The sequence below is a fragment of the Vitis vinifera genome, chromosome 19 (genome assembly GCF_030704535.1).
Source record: "Vitis vinifera cultivar Pinot Noir 40024 chromosome 19, ASM3070453v1".
Lineage (NCBI taxonomy): Eukaryota > Viridiplantae > Streptophyta > Magnoliopsida > Vitales > Vitaceae > Vitis > Vitis vinifera.
In genome coordinates, this window is record NC_081823.1 from 5367908 (window position 1) to 5386064 (window position 18157).

Genomic DNA, 18157 nt, shown 5'->3' on the forward strand with positions numbered 1-18157 from the left:
TTATTTGTTTTTGTAGTATTTTATTTCTATTAAGTATTAAAAAGTAAAAAAAAAAAAACAAACTAATATGTTATTTTTTCTATTTAGAAAAAGCTACATATTTTGGTTTTTTTTTTTATTTAGTAAAAAGTCTATAATAAGTAATGAAAAAGTAGAAAAACAAACAACCTAAATTCTGAAAACAAATTGCTTTCAGTAAAAAACAAAAAAAACGAACATCATCTTAAAGTAGATAAGAAAACATAACAACTCTAATATAGGCCAATTTGAGAGATGGTTGTCATGTGTTCTTTGCCATTGATGTTGTTAACCTAAGACACATCTTAACTCAGCAAAAACTGAAAGAAAACTCTGATTATTATGCTAATTGGGAATCAAGGAACAAACAAGTTTGCCATATGCTCTTGAGTGCAGACTTTAGTACCCTATCCAATGAGTTGTTTGATATTTACTATTTAGGAAGAAATTGAACAAAAACAAAAACTTTTTCTTATAGGATAGTAAAACCCAAATATATGCCATATGGAACTTTAGGAAGTTTCATATGACTAAGAATAGAGATATATCATCTTGAATCCTTGCCTATCATGCCCTAATTAGTGACCTGGAAAATGACAACATTGAATTTCTTGAATCCTTTAGTTCTAGGTATCTCATTAAGATCTTACTTGAATCTTGGAAAGACTAAAATTAATATGAAATACAAGAGGGAGCCAATGTTTCTAAAAGACACAATAATCCATATTAAGATTGAATAGCATAACAAAAATTGAGATGACATTAGAAAAGCTAAGGAACTTGTTTTTAAGGCAAATCTAGTAGAAGACAACCCTCAAAACTCTCAACACAACTAGGGGCAGAGCTAGAAATAGGATTTTGTTAGGGGGAGATGGGGCAATATGAGAGAGGGATTAGTTTTAGAGAGGGCGAATGTGAACCAAAAATCAACATTTGACTTATTGGTTGGTTTGTTTCTCTTTAAAATTGAGGTCATAGGATCAAACCTCATATTACATGGGAATTTTTTTATTTTTCGATGGATGGGTGGCATATGCCCCTTCTGAGCAATAGGCTTGAAATCTAACAAAGAACCCCAAATTTCGGAAGAGGAGAAATTATTTTATTTATTAGCTCAACATTATGCAACCCAATGTAGGCTTATTTTGTGAACAAATCTTCGAACCCTAAATTTAGGAAGAGAGGAAATTGCTTTATTTATTAAAAGCTTGGCACTATGCAACACAACACAATACGAGCTTAGAAAGAGGAGTGGGTTTCAAACCCTTTAGGGAGAGAGAGGAAATTGCTTTATTCCTTGAAAACTTGACACTATTTAACACAATGCTAGCTTAGAAAAAGGAGTGAGGGACCAAGATACAAACTTGGCTAAAATTGATACAATAGTTATAGTGGTTTCCTCTAAGATGAACATAGCCATTAATACGAAGAATTAGGTAGACTTTAGATGTACCAAGCACACTTATATCAACAAAAACGCATTTACCTCCTATATATATGAGAAAGTGAAGAACATGCATTTATAGGTGATTTGAAGCCCTTGCTCATGATCAGCAAAGGGAAGTTGTTTCTTAAGTTGACTTCGGACAAAATACTTACTCTTAATGATGTCTTTCATGAGCTAAACATTTGTTAGAACTTAAGTTTATCTCTTTACTTAAGAAAGTAAGAGTTAAGATCATATTTGAGTCTACTAAAATTATATGTACAAAGAATGATGTATTTGTGAGAAGGGCTACTATGATTAGGACTTGTTCATCTTAAGCATTTTTGAAGTTATTAATGACAAGGCATCTAGTCCTTTTGGATATATTATTAACTCTTGTGATTTGTGACATAGTAGATCAGAACATGTGAATTATTCATATATAAAGAAGATGGCAAATATTGAGTTGATATTAAAATGTCATTAGAAAACCATTGAAAATGTGAAAGTTTTATGGAATATACAATATTTAAGAAAACTTGCATGATAATATAACTCAATAACTAGAAGTGTTAAAAAAAAAAAAAAAGGACTCTTAAGCCTTATTCATGGTGATTAAGGAGACAAAAAATACAATGACTTAAATTTTTTTATATAACTCTTATAAATTATTATTAAAATATATCTTTTAAAGAACAAAGATGAAGTTAGAGATATTCTATGAAATTTGGACAATTGACTGAATATATATAGATATATGAGAGCCCACGCTATGAGATTAATGATTGTATTTTACAATGGTTGAAGATGAGTGCATACTCTTAACGAAGACCATACTCCCTATAGGTATTGTATTTAAATTGCAAGACATACTTGACGAATTTGCCTATAGGAGAGTGGAGTGGGGTCACTTGCGATAAGATTAATGTGGGCAAGTCCTTTAAAGCTCGTACTAATATCCAAGTAAAGTGATTGACCTATCCGATCAACTTGTTTACATAGTTATTGAATAGAAAAAACGAATGATTTCAAACTTGAAATGGATAGATGGGTTGAATTGGTTCAATTGACAATTAGACCATGTTTGGATTGAGCAATGCAATTTGTTCAATTTTATTTTATTTATTAAACTGTCATATTTGACTAGCTAACTCAATAGTGAAATTGCTAAATTGGATGAGTGGTCGATTTTTAGTTCAATCCAAAAGGTCATTAGGGTGGAACTAGTTTAAGCCCAAAAGAGTACTAAACCACGCTCCAAAAGCCTACTAAAACCACTCACCATTTTGGCTCACTTAGGTGGTATTTGTTTTTTGGTTGAATAGAAAAAACCAAAATATTTGACTTTTTCTATTTAGTTAAAAGTACATTGTGATATTAATCAACATAATTAAAGTGAACTTATTATTAATAAGTTTTGTTTAGTTATGTTGGTTGATGTCAATGAATTACTTTTAGTTGAATAAAAAAAATCAAATATTTTGATTTTTTCTATTTAGCCAAAAAAACAAATACCACCTTAGTTATAAGCTCATGTTTTCATTTTTTTTTCTTCAGATTTTCGTTACTAAAAAAGTTTGTATAAATATAAATATTTGAATTTACATTTATTATTATAATCATAAAAACGAAAATAATATAAGTTGTAACAGCATAATAATTTTTAAAAGTATAAAATTAAATAATAAAATTTTTCTTTTATCTTGAATATATCTTCACACTTGAATATATCTTCACACTAGAATATTACACATATTTTATTTTATTTAATAAAATTTAAAGTATTAATGTATTTATATATATATCTTTATTATAATTTAATTTGATAACATGAAAGATAAAAAATAAAAAATATATATATATTTTTTAATATATACACGATAAGAATCTTTGGTTAATAGTTTAATTTTGAAGAAAAAGTGGAGGATGACGTGTCCACAAGAGGACGAAAATTATCTAGCGGAGTTCTTGGGGCGGAACCCATTTACCATGGAATTTCCACACCAGGCCATGTCTATGACGTGAAGAATTTAACCAAAATAACTAATAGCAACACAACCACAAGCTCAAGTCCCCATTGCCTTAATGCAACAAATTTGGAATTTCAAAACTAATAAATAAATAAATGGAAAAAAAAAAATCATTCTCAACATATGTTCATCCGAGTTTTATTTCTCTCACTCTATTTATATATATATATATATATAAACTTGGGAATTGCTATTTTTTTTTTTGTAAAATATCAAAGGTGGTAAAAGGGATATGATAAACAATCAACTACTAAACCCCAATGATATTATTATTATTTTTAAGAAATTTAAAGTAAATTTGACAGTGATTTTGAGAAGTCTTTATATTTTTTTTAATATTTAAAAGATAAATTCTTCTAAAAGTATTTTGAAAAATAATTTTTGAAATTTGTTTTATAAGGTGTTGTTTGGTCATTGTTTTGGAAAAAATAAAATTCTAAAACATATTTTTTTAAAACAATTTTTGGAAAAAAAATTATTTTGTTATGTTTTGTAAAATAAATATCTATTTGAAAAATTGAAATATTTTTAATTTGTTTTCTTTTTTATTTTTAAATAAATTTTTATATGTAGTAATTTTTAATCATTATTTATATTTTTATAATTATTTTTTCAAACATTCATTTGAAAATAAGTAAAAATGACCGTAAACAATTAAAAAAAAAATCTTTTTTGAAAACACCATTTTTTACCAAATAGACTCTCATATTTTATAGAATATAAATTTGTTTGAAAACCCAAAATATTTTTAACATGTTTTTAATATTTTAAAAATAACTTTTATATATAATATTTTATTTTTAACAATTTTTCATATTTGTATAATTATTTTTTAAAACAATCCTTAAAAAGTAATTAAAAATATTATATTTTTTAATTGTGAAACATGTTTTTATTAATTTTTATTTAAAAAAAATAAAATACTAGTTTCAAAAATAGTTGCCAATCAAAGTCTTAAATACTCCATATGAAGCTAACTCCCAAATGATATATTATCTACGGCAAACCTCATCCATAAAAAATTGTGTCAATGGCCAATTTTATAGTCTTGAGAAGTAAAAATTTTATGCACATGCCGCAAAGGGGGATGTAGCTCAGATGGTAGAGCGCTCGCTTAGCATGCGAGAGGTACGGGGATCGATACCCCGCATCTCCATTTTGACGTTAATTAAATTTTTTTTGGGGGTGTTGGTGAGTTTGAATTTTTGTTTATACAAATGACTAAGTGGTTAACCGGCTTCAATAACACTATAGTTGTGCCATTTGTGTAGCACCCAATCTTCATTCCATTTTCTATCCTTATTTCGTAAGTCTTCAACCAATTTGTTGTAATAGAGAGAGGAGCCAAACAGACACAAAGAGACAAAATCAGGATCAAAGAAACTTATCAAGCTTTCTGCCATCATTTGAGAACACATAAAATATTACAACAAAAGACCCATTGGTCAGCCCCTAAGGACATAGGGTTCTATTTCTCATCAGTTTTGCAGTCCCCCATAAGCAAACAAATTCCAAGTTTTTGTACTCCTCACTAATGTTTCTATTGACTAATTTATGTATCAAATTTCACTCCTAGTATGATTGAAAGTTAATGATTGACTCTATAAAGGTTTTGGATTTGTTGGTTGGGTTACATTTGATCTTATTTCTCCTTTTTGGCTTTTCTATAATTTTTACATGTTGGGTCTTTTGGTATTAAAGAAAAGGGGAGACAAGAAATCCCATTTTCAACTTCTTCTATTGACTTCTTGACAATTTGCCATATGTTGCTTCAAAATTATCCCTAAGAGCACTTGAAGAAGGCTTCAACCATCATCAATACATCTAAAAGATTTTCAATTCCAAGGCCTTTTTGTCATCATACATCAAATACACTAGAAAAAGGTTCATATTCAATTGGTTAGACATCAAACCCGCCTATCAACTTTGAAAATCATTGCTTCTACGATAGATAATTACCTTAAATAGCTAAAATATCACTCTCTTTTAATTAAGCTTGTCTATCATTTGTTTATTCATTCACACACCTAGTTACTTTAACAATTAATGATAATAACTTGATTATGCGATTTAGTACAAACTAAGGATCTGTTTGAAAATGTTTTTCAAAACAGTTCTTAAATTAGTTTTTGAGAATAATTTTCTTTAAAAAAAGTTTTAAAACAAAAATTTAGTGATAAATGTGACAATATTTTGTTTTTTCAAATACTTTTAAAAATAATTTTTATCTTATCTTCGATTATTTTTCATATTTATATAATTGCTTTTAAAACAAATCTCAAAAAAGTAAAACCAATGTAATACAATTAAAATATGTATTTCTAAAAAATTCCGATTTTCAAAACTAAACGTGTTTTTGTGGCTTTTGTCTCAAAAATAAAAAATTGCTCTTAAGAATAATTACTAGACATAACTTAAGCATTAGAGTCACAAAAACCACCTCAAAATATATCGACATTTTATCGTGTTAATCATCCATTGCTAATTATGGGTTACCTACAAAAGATGCATAGTCATTTTTTGATTAGGTGAACTCAAGCATGAAAGGCATACAGGGTATGGCAATGTGACACCCCATTTGGACTAAAACATAGATGAAGAGGAAGCCTCCAAAAAGGTTAAAGGATTGAAGGAAAAGGACTTTGGATTGAATACAATCTAGGAATGCAACAATGCACCAAGAAAAGAATAGAAGTGCCAACAACTGCAGGAGAGAATGTGAGAGGGATACTTCTACTCTTTTTTTTGTTTGTTAGTGTATCCGAGGAGTAATGGGAAAGTTTTCCCGGAAAATGGAAAGGAAAAATTGAAATTCTTGACTCCCATTTGACGCAAGACAAAAAGGGTTTTGTTTATTGGGGAAGTAGTGAAAAAGGACTTAAAAGGCTATGATTTGGTGCCAACCAAAGAGGAGGAGGATTTATTAATTGTGTATTTTTTTAAATTGTCTTTTGGTGAAGGACTCTTAAATCTTAATGGACATTGTTAACCCTTTTACCTTTTTTCAATAAGCCTCGTAAAATTGGGCTTTTTTTTTTTTTTTTTTCTGTTGTTTTTTAATAATAATTATGGTCTATTAGATACACACAATAATTACTATTAGTTTTGTATAAAATTAATCTAAATTTTACTTAAAATCTTAATAGACTTAAAATTTTGGATAAGTTTGTCATCATTGGAAAAAAAAAATCATAAATTGGTATAGCTAAACCTCCATTTGGAAACACTTTTTATTTTTTTAATTTCTATATATATAAAAAAATTCTTATAAAAATAGAGATTTATTTTATGCCTTTAAAAGCTATTTTAAAATATTTTAAAATTTGAGGCATCTCAATTTTTTAATTAGCTTTCAAAAATGTATAATATATATATATATACACTAAGTCTGCATATGGTAAACCAATTTAGTAACTGATAATTTAAGTCATTAAGTATGTTTGATATAATAACTTAAGTACGACTTAAAATCAAAAGTAACTTTAAGTAATAAATAAAAATAATTAATTAATTTTTAAATTTACATATTTATTTTACATTTTTTACCTTGGTTAACTTCACAATCTTCATTATTACTCAACATTTTTTATCTTAATCATAATTTATGAATAAATATGTCAATTTGATGTTTTAAAATAAATTTTATCAAATAATCTTAATACTAAAAATTATGTAATAAGTTTTAAGTAAATAATTTATATATAATTTAGCTTAAAACCAACTTAACTTAGTAAGTAATAAGTATTAAATTTTACTAAATAATTAAATTTTACTAAATATCCTCTAAATAGAGAAAATCAAATAATTAATATTTGAAAGCAAAATTTTCAAAATTCTTATTTAAGTTATAATTCTTTAAACAATTTTTTGATAAGACCTTAATGTCTAACTAAATTATATGACTAATTAAGTCTTGTGTATTTTTAAAATATAAAAATAAGCAGAGTTAAATATAGAATAATTAATTGGTCCGGTTTTGAGTTTGCTTTTCATGGTCATTGAAGGTTTACCCGGTGGTTAACTTCAGGGTCTGTGAAATTAGTCGAGGTGCGTGTAAACTGTCCCAAATATCCACGGTTATAAATAAAAATAAAAATAGAATAATTAAAAAAATATTATCTTCATGATTATTTAGAGTATTTTAATGTACATTTTCAAGAAATCTTAAATATGAAAAAGCAAATAAAATCAATTCTATTAAAAAAAAATATTATCTTCATGATTATTTAGAGTATTTTAACGTATATTTTCAAGAAATCTTAAATATGAAAAAGCAAATAAAATCAATTTGGAATTTGTAGAGAAGAATAGGGGTATTTTAGGGATAGAGCCGTTTAACGGATCTCGGTGGCACCGCCAGAACCCATTTCAAAAAAATTCAAATGCCGTAGTCCACAAAAACCACGCGCGGGTGATTCAAGACTTTGTAAACGACCAATGAGCTCCAGAAAGAGAAACAAATGGATAAAAAGAGAAAGAGAGCGGTTCTTTGAGTCACAGTTGGGTGTCTCTGTCTCTTCAATCGAGTTCCTGCTCCGCAAAGCAACGGCTGTGATATAGTAGCGGTAGCTTTGAATCCAATCCATGGCCCCACCACCACTGCAATCACTGCCCCTGTCTCACCTTCCCACACCCATTTCTCTCTCCTCTCTCTCTATCTAGAGTATATTATTCAAAATGGCCTCCAAAAACCAGAACAAACCTCCAATCCCTAACTTCACCAACGCTCCCGCAAGCCCTTCAAACGTAAGGTTTGATTTCATCTATTTTTTCCACAGTTGGGTCACAATGCTTTCTGGGTTTTGCTCATTTTGTCCTTTCTTTTTTGATTTTTTGGTTTGATCTTTCTTCAGAGAAAGGTGTTGTTTTGGGTTTGCATTGATGGTTTCTTTAAACTGATTTGGGTTTTGGACGAAGTTTGTAAGTTTCAATCTTTTTCTCTTGTGATTCATGTTATAGGTTTGCTTCACTTTTCTTTTTCAAGATTTTTATGAATTTTTTGTTGAATCTTCTTGTTGAATCATAATATTGGTTTTCAAACCTTTTCCTCTGTAATTTATGTTCTGGGTCTCTTACCTTTTCAAAATTATCATGAATTTTGCTGATATCGTTTTTAAGAGTGTATCGTTTTCAATACTTACTGGTGTAATCAATCTTATGGAGCTTGTTCCATATTTTTCTAAAATTTTGAATCAGTTTTTATTATTTTTCTTTTTCAGAACCAGCCTGTTGTCGATGAGGTTGCTGTAGATAAGCGACGAAAGATCGGACTTGGGAAAATGGTGGGACCGGCGAACAGCGGCAGAACTCGGCAAGCATTTTCGGTGGTGAATGGCGGTCAGGAGAATGGCGGCCCTCCAAGTAGTGCGGGGTCGGAATGTGGAGGCATCGAGTTTACTAAGGAGGATGTTGAGGCATTGTTGAATGAGAAAATGAAGGGCAAGAACAAGTTCAATTTGAAGGTTTGTGGATTTTGGGATTTTTTTTTCGTTTTTTTTTGTGTTTGTTTGCTGAGAAAAAAAAAGGGAAAAGAAAAGAGGTTAGGATTATTGAATGGGAAGATATAGGGGAATAACAAGTTTAATTTTAAAGTTTCTGGGGTTTCTTTTTAGTTTAATGTGGGGTTTGGTTGCTAGGAAAAAGTGGGAAAGAAAAGAGGTTTGGATTATTGAGTGAGAAAGTGTGAAAAGAAGGACGAGTCTAATATTGAGGGTGAGAAGACGGAAGATATAATATTGAGGTTAGCCTGGTTAGGTTTTTGATGTAAGTTTTGTTTAGTTGCTGAGAAAGTTTGGGAAAAGATATAAGAGCTTAGGATTTTGCAGTGAAATTGAGGATTTGGCTGCAGTGAAATTGTTGGGTAAGGGAGGAAAAATACATGAAAATTTTGGATTTCTAATTACCTAGGTCTCTAAGAAGAAAACTTCATTGAGCCCACTACTAGGTCAGTCTTCAGTTTTCCACTTTTTGGAGACAAAACGCTGGAACATGAGATGTAACGCCATTTTCTCTTCTTTCTTCAATTTTATTGGAAAAATGAGCAAAATTTAATTTCTTTTAGATTGTTGTTTATATGATTTAGAGGTTTTAAGGTTATGGAATAAATGTGAAGTAAGAACAAATTTGATTTTAAGGATAGTGAAATGGAAGGGAAAAATAAGTTTAATTTTAAGAATGCTGTTTTTTAGTTATAGATTTGGATTTATGCTCTGTTTGGTTGCCGAGGAAATGTGGATAAAGGTTAAATTTTTGAAAATTTTGGAATTTCCATTACCCCATAGGACTGAGGAAAAAAACAGGGAAACATGAGATTCATAATGTGATTTTCTTTGTCTGTCTCCTCAGTTCAATTGTGAATCAAACAGAAAGTTGAGAAAATTTTGGATATATGTAATTTTTTATTTTTGGATTGTTTCCTTATTTGCTTTAGTTTTTTTTTTTTTTTTGGTTTTTAGGAGAAATGTGATCAAATGATGGACTATATTAGAAAGCTTAGGCTTTGCATCAAATGGTTCCAAGAGCTTGAAGGAAGCTATCTCTTAGAGCAGGAGAAGCTACGGAATATGTTAGATTGTGCAGAGAGAAAATGCAATGAATTGGGTAAAGCTTCTGTATCCTTGCATCTGTGAGACATAAAGTTTTCCCGCAAACAAACTTCTTTTTCCCATAATTTTCTTTTCTGTGATGATCCATACATCTAGATGGATATTCTGACCATGAAGCTTTCACAGATTGTATCATGTCTATTAAAAAATCTTTGAGAAAATATTGCTTGGGAAAACTTTTCCTGAGAAAAATTTCTGTTGAAACAAAACATATTTCAGTTACTGATTTCCAAAAGAAATCTGATCTAAATTTTTGTGTTTTCAGAGGTGCTAATGAAAAACAAAGAAGAGGAGCTGAATTCCATTATAATGGAGTTGAGGAAGAATTGTGCATCCCTACATGAGAAATTGACGAAGGAAGAATCGGAAAAGTTGGTAAGACTGCCCATGCTAGCATTGATTATTTGGGATTGGGATGTTAATTGGTAGTTTCCTCTTTTATTTGTGATTTGTAATCATTTTTGGATATAACAATCAGGCTGCAATGGACTCTCTAACAAGAGAAAAAGAGGCTAGGCTTGCTGCTGAGAGATTACAAACTTCTCTCACAGATGAGCTCGGAAAAGCTCAACGAGAGCACTTAAGTGCTAGTCAGAAGGTAATAGAATTTATAAAGATCTTATTAGCAGTTGCTAGAATCCTGTTTTGTTTGTTCTCATTTCCAATTAGTACTGTAAAACCACCTTAGCAAATCTTTTTCATCCCGAACTGTTGAATTCTGCAGATAACATCTCTTAATGATATGTACAAGAGATTACAAGAGTACAACACAAGTTTACAGCAATACAATAGTAAACTTCAGACAGAGCTTCCCACAGTGAATGAAGCTCTTAAACGTGTGGAGAAAGAGAAAGCTGCTGTAGTAGAGAACCTCAGCACTTTAAGAGGTCACTATAATGCATTGCAGGATCAGTTCACTTTGACCAGAGTGAGTCTCTCGGTCTCCCACTGATCGACTATACTATACTGCTTATTGGTTCATTTTCTACCAGGATCTAGACATCTAATTTCAATTTAGTCCTCTCAATAAGGAATATGGAATCTGATGACCTTGTTAAGGTGGCAATTTATTCATATTTACTTCTTATTTTCATACATTTTGAGATTTGTTTCATTTCCTTTATTTTTTTGGTTGGGGGTGGGATGCTGATTGTTTCTTCAAGAGATATGAATATTTGAGCTGGAATTGTAAATTCTCCATGGTTATTGATATCTAATTGGCGATATTGCCAATGGAACTATGGGATGTGATTTATAGGAGTGGCCACAATTTTGAAGGAATTTGGGTTTTGTTGCTAAATTCTTTTAACAAGTTTTGTTGGTCGTTAGGGGTTTGAGCTCTTTGAGGAAATGATCTTTAGATTTATTATACATGAGATTTTTAGAAGGTCATTTCAAATATCTTTTGCGGCATAGCCTGTAATGGACTTTTGCTCTTTTTGGAATTGATATAATGCATGAGGGATAAGAATTTTTGTTTCCAGAATGAGTTTTGAGACCTCCAGTTAGAACTGGGTAGAAATAAAACGCAAAATTAAGGGAATGTTCAGGATTTTAAGAAACACTTGGCAACTTAGAGTAAGACCTAGGTAAATTCAAAAAACATGTCCAATTCATGTATAATATATTGCATTGCACACCCATAGCCCAACCTGATATGGTAATTCAATAATGTGGTACTCAACAAAGTGTGCAATTGCACAGCATGCACAAAGAAGTTTGTATAAAATTTTATAAGAGCTATCATATAGGTAAAAATCAGTCAGATATGAGAAACAGAGTTATCAAATTCCACCAGAAACAACTGTATAATTATGATTGATTCACCATTGAATGTGTGATTCAGTTTGGTCTAAAGGGGAAGTGTTGTTTTTACCATGCATTATGTATACAGTTTGATATCCATGTCATGTTTTGTAATTAAATTTGTATAGTATTTTTCTGTCATTCTCTTTTATAATTTCCTTCCACAACTTAATATTTGAAAAAGTAGCATTTGGGAATTATTTTTCAGGCTTCTCAAGATGAGGCTATGAAGCAAAGAGAAGCTTTGGTGAATGATGTTGTGTGCTTAAGGGGGGAGTTGCAACAGGCAAGAGATGATCGTGATCGCTATTTGTCACAAGTGGAAGTTTTAACAACTGAAGTAGTGAAGTATAAGGAATGTACTGGGAAATCCTTTGCTGAGTTGGAAAACCTATCACTAAAATCAAATGAGCTGGAGGTCTGTTTATAATATTGTTTTTTCAACATATTATGCCTTTATTATTGTTGTTATAATTTTGGGCTTCTTTTACAGGCAAGATGTTTGTCACAAAGTGACCAGATAAAAGCATTGCAAGACAAGCTAGGAGCTGCAGAGAAGAAATTACAGGTAAGCATCTTTGGCTTTCAAGAATTCATTGTTATTTGGTAGTCATTGAAAAATTGTTGGGCTATCGGGTATATAGAGCAAGAATAGTTTATTGGTCACTCTGGTCTATTGGGTCAATTCATTGTCATGATTATGATTTCTCCTTTCCTTTAGGTGTCGGATTTGTCTGCAATGGAGACAAGAACTGAATATGAAGAGCAAAAGAAATTGATTCATGACTTACAAAATCGCCTGGCTGATGCAGAGATTAAAATTATTGAAGGAGAGAAGCTACGTAAAAAGTTGCATAATACTATTTTGGTAGTGCTCTTACACTGGACTTTTGTTTGGTTGTGGTACACAGTTCTTATACCTTGCTATCTTTCTAAACTTTCTTATAATGCAGGAACTTAAAGGAAACATCCGTGTATTCTGTAGAGTGCGGCCTCTATTGGCAGATGACTCTGCTGCAGAAGCAAAGGTCATTTCTTATCCCACTTCAACAGAGTTTTTTGGGCGGGGCATCGATTTAATGCAAAGTGGTAAATTTCTAACTAAAAAAAAAAATACTTTTTGTGTCGTGTTACTTGATTTTTGTTGTGCTTCATAAAGAGGGCTGGATACCGAGTATCAGGAACTTATCCCGTGCTTTTATCATCATCAGGCCAAAAGCATTCGTTCACCTTCGACAAAGTGTTTATGCCTGATGCACCGCAACAGGAAGTCTTTGTAGAAATCTCACAGCTTGTACAGAGTGCTCTGGATGGTTATAAGGTAATCTACATTGGCTCCGATTTCAGTCCTGTCCCATTTACATAGATGTGTTCTGTGTGGATATGCAATTTCCTGAACACATTCTGTATCTGCTTAATTGTCCTGAATGTAGCACCAATAGGAATAATGTTATTTAACTTTGTTGACTCAATTTTTTGGCGCTGCAATGTTATTGTTCCTATGTTATCATGTACGACTGGTGAGTAACAAGGGATTCTAGTGTTCAACTATTAAAATAATTTAACATATGCAATTTCCAAACTATGCATATTTCTTTTATTTTGTTGGTACATTAAATACTGCTAGCATTATTCAGGTATGCATTTTTTTCAGGTAAAAGGGTGACATTCTTTGTTTTTTCAGGTATGTATTTTTGCATATGGTCAGACAGGCTCAGGTAAGACTCATACCATGATGGGCAGGCCAGGAAACCCAGAGCAAAAAGGGTTGATACCTCGCTCTCTAGAACAGATATTTGAGACCAGACAGTCTCTTAAATCCCAAGGATGGAAATATGAAATGCAGGTGAGCAAGCAATATTATCTTGCCTTTTTGTTCATTTTCTGCTTACCCTTTGAATGTTATGTCTATGGTCATTGTGAACACATGTCTTATTCTAAGATATATTTGTAGGTTTCAATGTTGGAAATATATAATGAAACAATTCGTGATTTGTTATCAACAAATCGATCCTGCTCTGATGTCTCACGAACAGAAAATGGTGTTGCTGGAAAGCAGTATGCAATCAAACACGATGGAAATGGCAATACTCATGTTTCTGATCTTACTGTTGTGGATGTTCGCAGCACTAGAGAAGTTTCATTTCTTCTAGATCAGGCTGCACAAAGCAGGTATGTCTTCAAAATATGCACCTTTTATGCTTTTCATAGTCATGCTATGCTATCTTAAAAGAAATCTATCTCTCTTCAGAAGAAAAACTATCTAATCTTATTGGTTCTGTTAAATGTTTTGTTGGGTGCATACACTTGGGTGCATTGTCTTTTGTTTAAAATTCCATGCAGTTTGTATACTTCAGTTCACAAGGATTCAAGATTATAAATTGTCACCCGTTTCCTTTTAGGTCTGTGGGCAAAACACAGATGAATGAGCAATCATCCAGAAGTCATTTTGTGTTCACTCTGCGGATATCTGGTGTTAATGAGGTATAAAGTCTTCATGGTGCCCTCTGTGCTGATACATTGATGCTCTTGATTATGTTTTAACTCTGTTTTCTCTTTGTTTTTCACTTATATTGACCAGAGCACTGAACAACAAGTACAAGGTGTTTTGAACCTTATTGATCTTGCGGGCAGTGAACGACTTTCTAAGAGTGGATCAACAGGGGACCGTTTGAAAGAAACCCAAGTATTTGAGAAACACTGATACAAGCTTAATTCTGTTAATTTTACTTATCATTATGCATCTTTATATTTATATATATTCTTTTCAATTATGACAGGCCATCAATAAGAGTCTGTCATCATTAAGTGATGTTATATTTGCCCTGGCAAAGAAGGAGGACCATGTACCATTTAGGAACTCAAAGCTTACGTATCTTCTTCAGGTAAATGCTCCGATTTAGGCAGATATGAAAAAACGACAATCAAATTTTTTAAGAAAAATGATTTGATTGATTTAGGTATACATCTTGACCTTGTGTTCATTTGCATCTGAACCCCACTTTCTCACTCTTGAAATTCCGAAGCAAGAGCCTGTGTTGCTATTTGCTGTAATTCCCTGTTGTCTCCCTTGCCATTGAACAATATCTGTTTTACCAATGCAATTGGTCAATTAGAGGGTCTAAAGGAATTGAATGGGAATGCACTCACGAATCTAGAAGCTAAGGTGAGTTGGAGGGGGTTTGGCTATTCACCTGATTCAATAGCTTCCCCCTGTCCAATCATAAATCTTTTAAGAAGATAATGATACCCTACTCTAATTTCTATGGGATCAATGAGAAGAAAATCAATCTAACTTGTTCTGAATATCATCTGAGTTGGCTTTTTCTTATAGTATTATGGAATATAATGGATATTGAACTGTTTGTTTAGCCAAATTGAATTGCAAAAGGGGAAGATATCAGGGCCCCTCTGTAACATGTTACTTTCTATTCTAACATTATTTCCATTACAATCTGCCTTGGGTTACTTATTATGTTCAAATATTTTGTTTATCAGCCTTGTTTAGGTGGGGACTCCAAGACCTTGATGTTTGTGAACATCTCTCCTGATCCTTCCTCATTGGGAGAGTCGCTTTGCTCCCTACGTTTCGCAGCCAGGGTTAATGCTTGTGAGATTGGGATTCCTAGACGTCAAACAAACATGCGGCCATCAGATTCTCGCCTGAGCTATGGCTGACTTTTGGTAGAACAATGGCTCTGTTTTCTTTCGAGGCAATACAAGTCCATCTGCGTGACGGATATTTATGAATGGGGATATGAAAGTGATTCTAACATCTGTAATTTGTATAGAGGACATGCTGGGTTTGCAACAAGAGAAACCGCAGGTTGCGCTTTTGATCATTAAATTTGTAAAAATAAAGATGTTATGATGATGCTGAGAGGTTGAGACTGATTTATTTGTAACATTTCACCCACGAAATTGTGTTACTGAATTACATATTCATATCAATGTCATCTGTTTCCCTATTGTTAAATGAAACTTAGCATTTAAAAGCCGAAGTCATTCACTGGCCTTCTTCTCAATCAAAAGTTCATTTGCCTTACAACTGAAGTGCACCATGAAACAGAGATGTGTCATGTGTTGTTTCTCTCTTCCCCTGAACCAGCTCAGCTGGTTTTGAAGATTCTTGTTATGCCATCCTATCCATGACCTCTTGGAGAACAGTCTTCGTGTCTTTGTAGCGTGATTCCGTCTGGGAAATATCACGAATCTTCACAGCATCTTCAAGCTGCCAACACATGGAAAGCAGCTGCTTAAAACTCTGGATGATTAACGGTAAATGATTGAAATACATTGCAGAACTCCCATGACCTTTTTCTTACCTTTTCCACACAGTCGAACAATCTGTTCGCCAGATCAGTGAGAGGCTGCTTCTCGTCAACCGGCACTGCAGAGATTAATTTATCAAAATCATAGTACATGAAGGTGGACTTAAGGCGCAGGTACTTCGTAAAATAGTTCCAGGCATCTTTGTCCATCAAGTCCTCCAATGCTATGAGATCAAATGCATATTTCTTTAGCCTCAACATTCTCCCTTTAGTTCCCACATCCGCAATATACAGTCCTTTCTTGAGAAAAGAACGAGTGCCAGTCTCCTTATTCACGATGTCTGCAACCAAGAAAAGAGTAGCAGCAAAATGATCAAAGCTATAAGCACTATAGCCATGAGCCATGAAACAGAGCAGGCAGTGAAGGTGAGAAATTCTATAGTAAAAGCTCACCGTTATCGACCGTTGGGACCGGTAAAGGGCCTGTGAGCCAGTATCCATTGTCCTCAGCAAGAGCAGGGCCAATCCCAGAATTCCCAAGAATGGCTATTGAGGACAGGCCTAGAGCTGATCTTCTTGTAGCTTGGAATGATTGTTCTTGAATCTGCTCAGCTTTCTTGCAAAGAAATCCAATTATGGTCACTCTTTTTCTGGTCCTTCGGAGATCGCCCCTAAGCTTAAAGATGGATGGTAGGGTCTCAGAGGCTCCATGTAAATTTGCTAAGTGAGCCATGGGAGAAGTGTTGAATGAGAATGACACTGCTGCAGTTTTATCCGTTTGAAATGGTGCTGGCTACTACTGACCACCTAAAGGATTATCCTCACATTGAGGGTGGTTTGGTAATTTTGTGAGTTCAAGATTTTAGGCCTGGAAGTGTAAAATTATTGAATAGGCTTGGAAGCGGCAGCCCTCAATAGTCAAGCCCAACTTCGCCCTAGGCTCAAGGATTGGGTTAGGCTGAAAATTGACGGAAGAGAGGACCCAAGTCTAGGGGGCTTATATCATTCTGGGTCACCTTTGATTTTCGGTGCTGCCCCGGAGGCATGTCTGGGAAGATGATATGGTTGTGGGCAAAACAGGATGGGGATAAGGATGAGCTTTCACCGTTCATGCTCAACTGCTGCCTCAGAAAGGGCGATTGTGACCTCCCAAGCAGCATCTCGTTGACAAGTGTGCCATCATGAGGCCCACTTTTATTTGAAAAAACAAAAAAAATAAATTGTTTTGTTGGGTTAGGATGCATTGACGCAGAGATATGGTGTGGCAGAGGAGCACACCCATTATGTTTTTGTGCAATTATTATTAGAATAATAATTTTTTGAGGTTTGGTTTGTATGATTATGAGGATTAGGTATACAATGATATCGTATATGAAAATGAAGGCTAAATTTATTGACATTAGGATGGTTGAGTTTCATCAACCAGCACACAACTTTTTACCCAACTGAAAAATGTCAAGGTTGGGCAGTTGGGCCAAGGCCCATATTCCTTTTTATTGGCAAAATTTATATATATATATTAAAGGTTGCCCCTCCAAAGAAAATGCTAAACAAATAAACAAGAAAATACATGATAGTGATTTTTTTTGGTTGCTATTTAACAAATTTCATTGCTTTATTAAAATAAAATATACTTATACATTAGAGCCGTGCTTGAGATGATATTATCATCTGTTTGGTTGATAATAAAATAAAATAAGTTATTTCATTTCTTATTCTTTTCTTTTTGGTGATAAGATAGAATAAGTCATATTATCATTTATCCTATCAGATTTTCAACCAAATATACAATAAGATAATTATTAAGATATATTATCCATTGTTTTTTATATCACTTCTACAAGTGGTATATTAATTTTAAGTTATATATATTGTAAAATAAAATATATGTAAATAAATTTTTTTATTGTACAATTAAATTTATGATTAAAAAAGAAGAACTAAAAAAATTAAATGTAAGGAAAATTTTATTTTTTAAAATAAAAATTATTGGAATGTAAC

General features: G+C 32.3%; 2 protein-coding genes and 1 non-coding gene across 6 annotated transcripts; 2 read left to right on the forward strand and 1 right to left on the reverse strand.

Annotated features, from left to right (window-relative positions):
* The first annotated feature begins 4557 nt into the window (after positions 1-4557).
* TRNAA-AGC (transfer RNA alanine (anticodon AGC)) lies at positions 4558-4630 on the forward strand. The gene has a single exon. It is a non-coding gene; the product is annotated as a tRNA-Ala (tRNA).
* A 3346-nt stretch (positions 4631-7976) lies between these two features.
* Positions 7977-15886, forward strand: LOC100248639 (kinesin-like protein KIN-14N). Of its 4 annotated transcripts, none has more exons than XM_010646021.3 (18): positions 8165-8220; positions 8328-8394; positions 8694-8936; positions 9930-10074; positions 10345-10454; positions 10558-10677; positions 10804-11007; positions 12094-12303; positions 12379-12453; positions 12607-12753; positions 12839-12974; positions 13097-13206; positions 13570-13731; positions 13840-14057; positions 14288-14369; positions 14467-14571; positions 14666-14770; positions 15384-15886. In XM_010646021.3, the coding sequence occupies exons 3-18, from the start codon at positions 8754-8756 to the stop codon at positions 15561-15563; spliced, it is 2292 nt and encodes a 763-aa protein (XP_010644323.1). In that variant the 5' UTR covers positions 8165-8220; positions 8328-8394; positions 8694-8753; the 3' UTR covers positions 15564-15886. The 4 variants fall into 4 exon arrangements, with proteins under 4 accessions (XP_002282749.2, XP_010644322.1, XP_010644323.1 ...); XM_059735379.1 differs by having other exon boundaries at positions 8186-8225; XM_002282713.4 differs by lacking the exon at positions 8328-8394 and having other exon boundaries at positions 7977-8220.
* LOC100253736 (photosynthetic NDH subunit of lumenal location 3, chloroplastic) lies at positions 15770-16958 on the reverse strand. The gene is made up of 3 exons (XM_002282708.5): positions 16610-16958; positions 16211-16497; positions 15770-16116 (listed from the first exon to the last, which is right to left on the reverse strand). The coding sequence occupies exons 1-3, from the start codon at positions 16887-16889 to the stop codon at positions 16018-16020; spliced, it is 666 nt and encodes a 221-aa protein (XP_002282744.1). The 5' UTR covers positions 16890-16958; the 3' UTR covers positions 15770-16017.
* Between the last annotated feature and the right edge of the window lie 1199 nt (positions 16959-18157).

What these genes read in the sequence shown, in the direction of transcription:
- LOC100248639 (XM_002282713.4), top strand. Translation starts at nt 8,152, where the DNA reads ATGGCCTCCAAAAACCAGAACAAACCTCCAATCCCTAACTTCACCAAC. An exon ending in ACTTAAGTGCTAGTCAGAAG is followed by an intron (nt 10,678 to 10,803) that starts GTAATAGAATTT and finishes TGAATTCTGCAG; the next exon opens with ATAACATCTCTTAATGATAT. An exon ending in GTGCTCTGGATGGTTATAAG is followed by an intron (nt 13,207 to 13,569) that starts GTAATCTACATT and finishes TTGTTTTTTCAG; the next exon opens with GTATGTATTTTTGCATATGG.
- LOC100253736 (XM_002282708.5), bottom strand. Translation starts at nt 16,889, where the DNA reads ATGGCTCACTTAGCAAATTTACATGGAGCCTCTGAGACCCTACCATCC. An exon ending in GGTCCCAACGGTCGATAACG is followed by an intron (nt 16,498 to 16,609) that starts GTGAGCTTTTAC and finishes TCTTGGTTGCAG; the next exon opens with ACATCGTGAATAAGGAGACT. An exon ending in TGTTCGACTGTGTGGAAAAG is followed by an intron (nt 16,117 to 16,210) that starts GTAAGAAAAAGG and finishes ATGTGTTGGCAG; the next exon opens with CTTGAAGATGCTGTGAAGAT.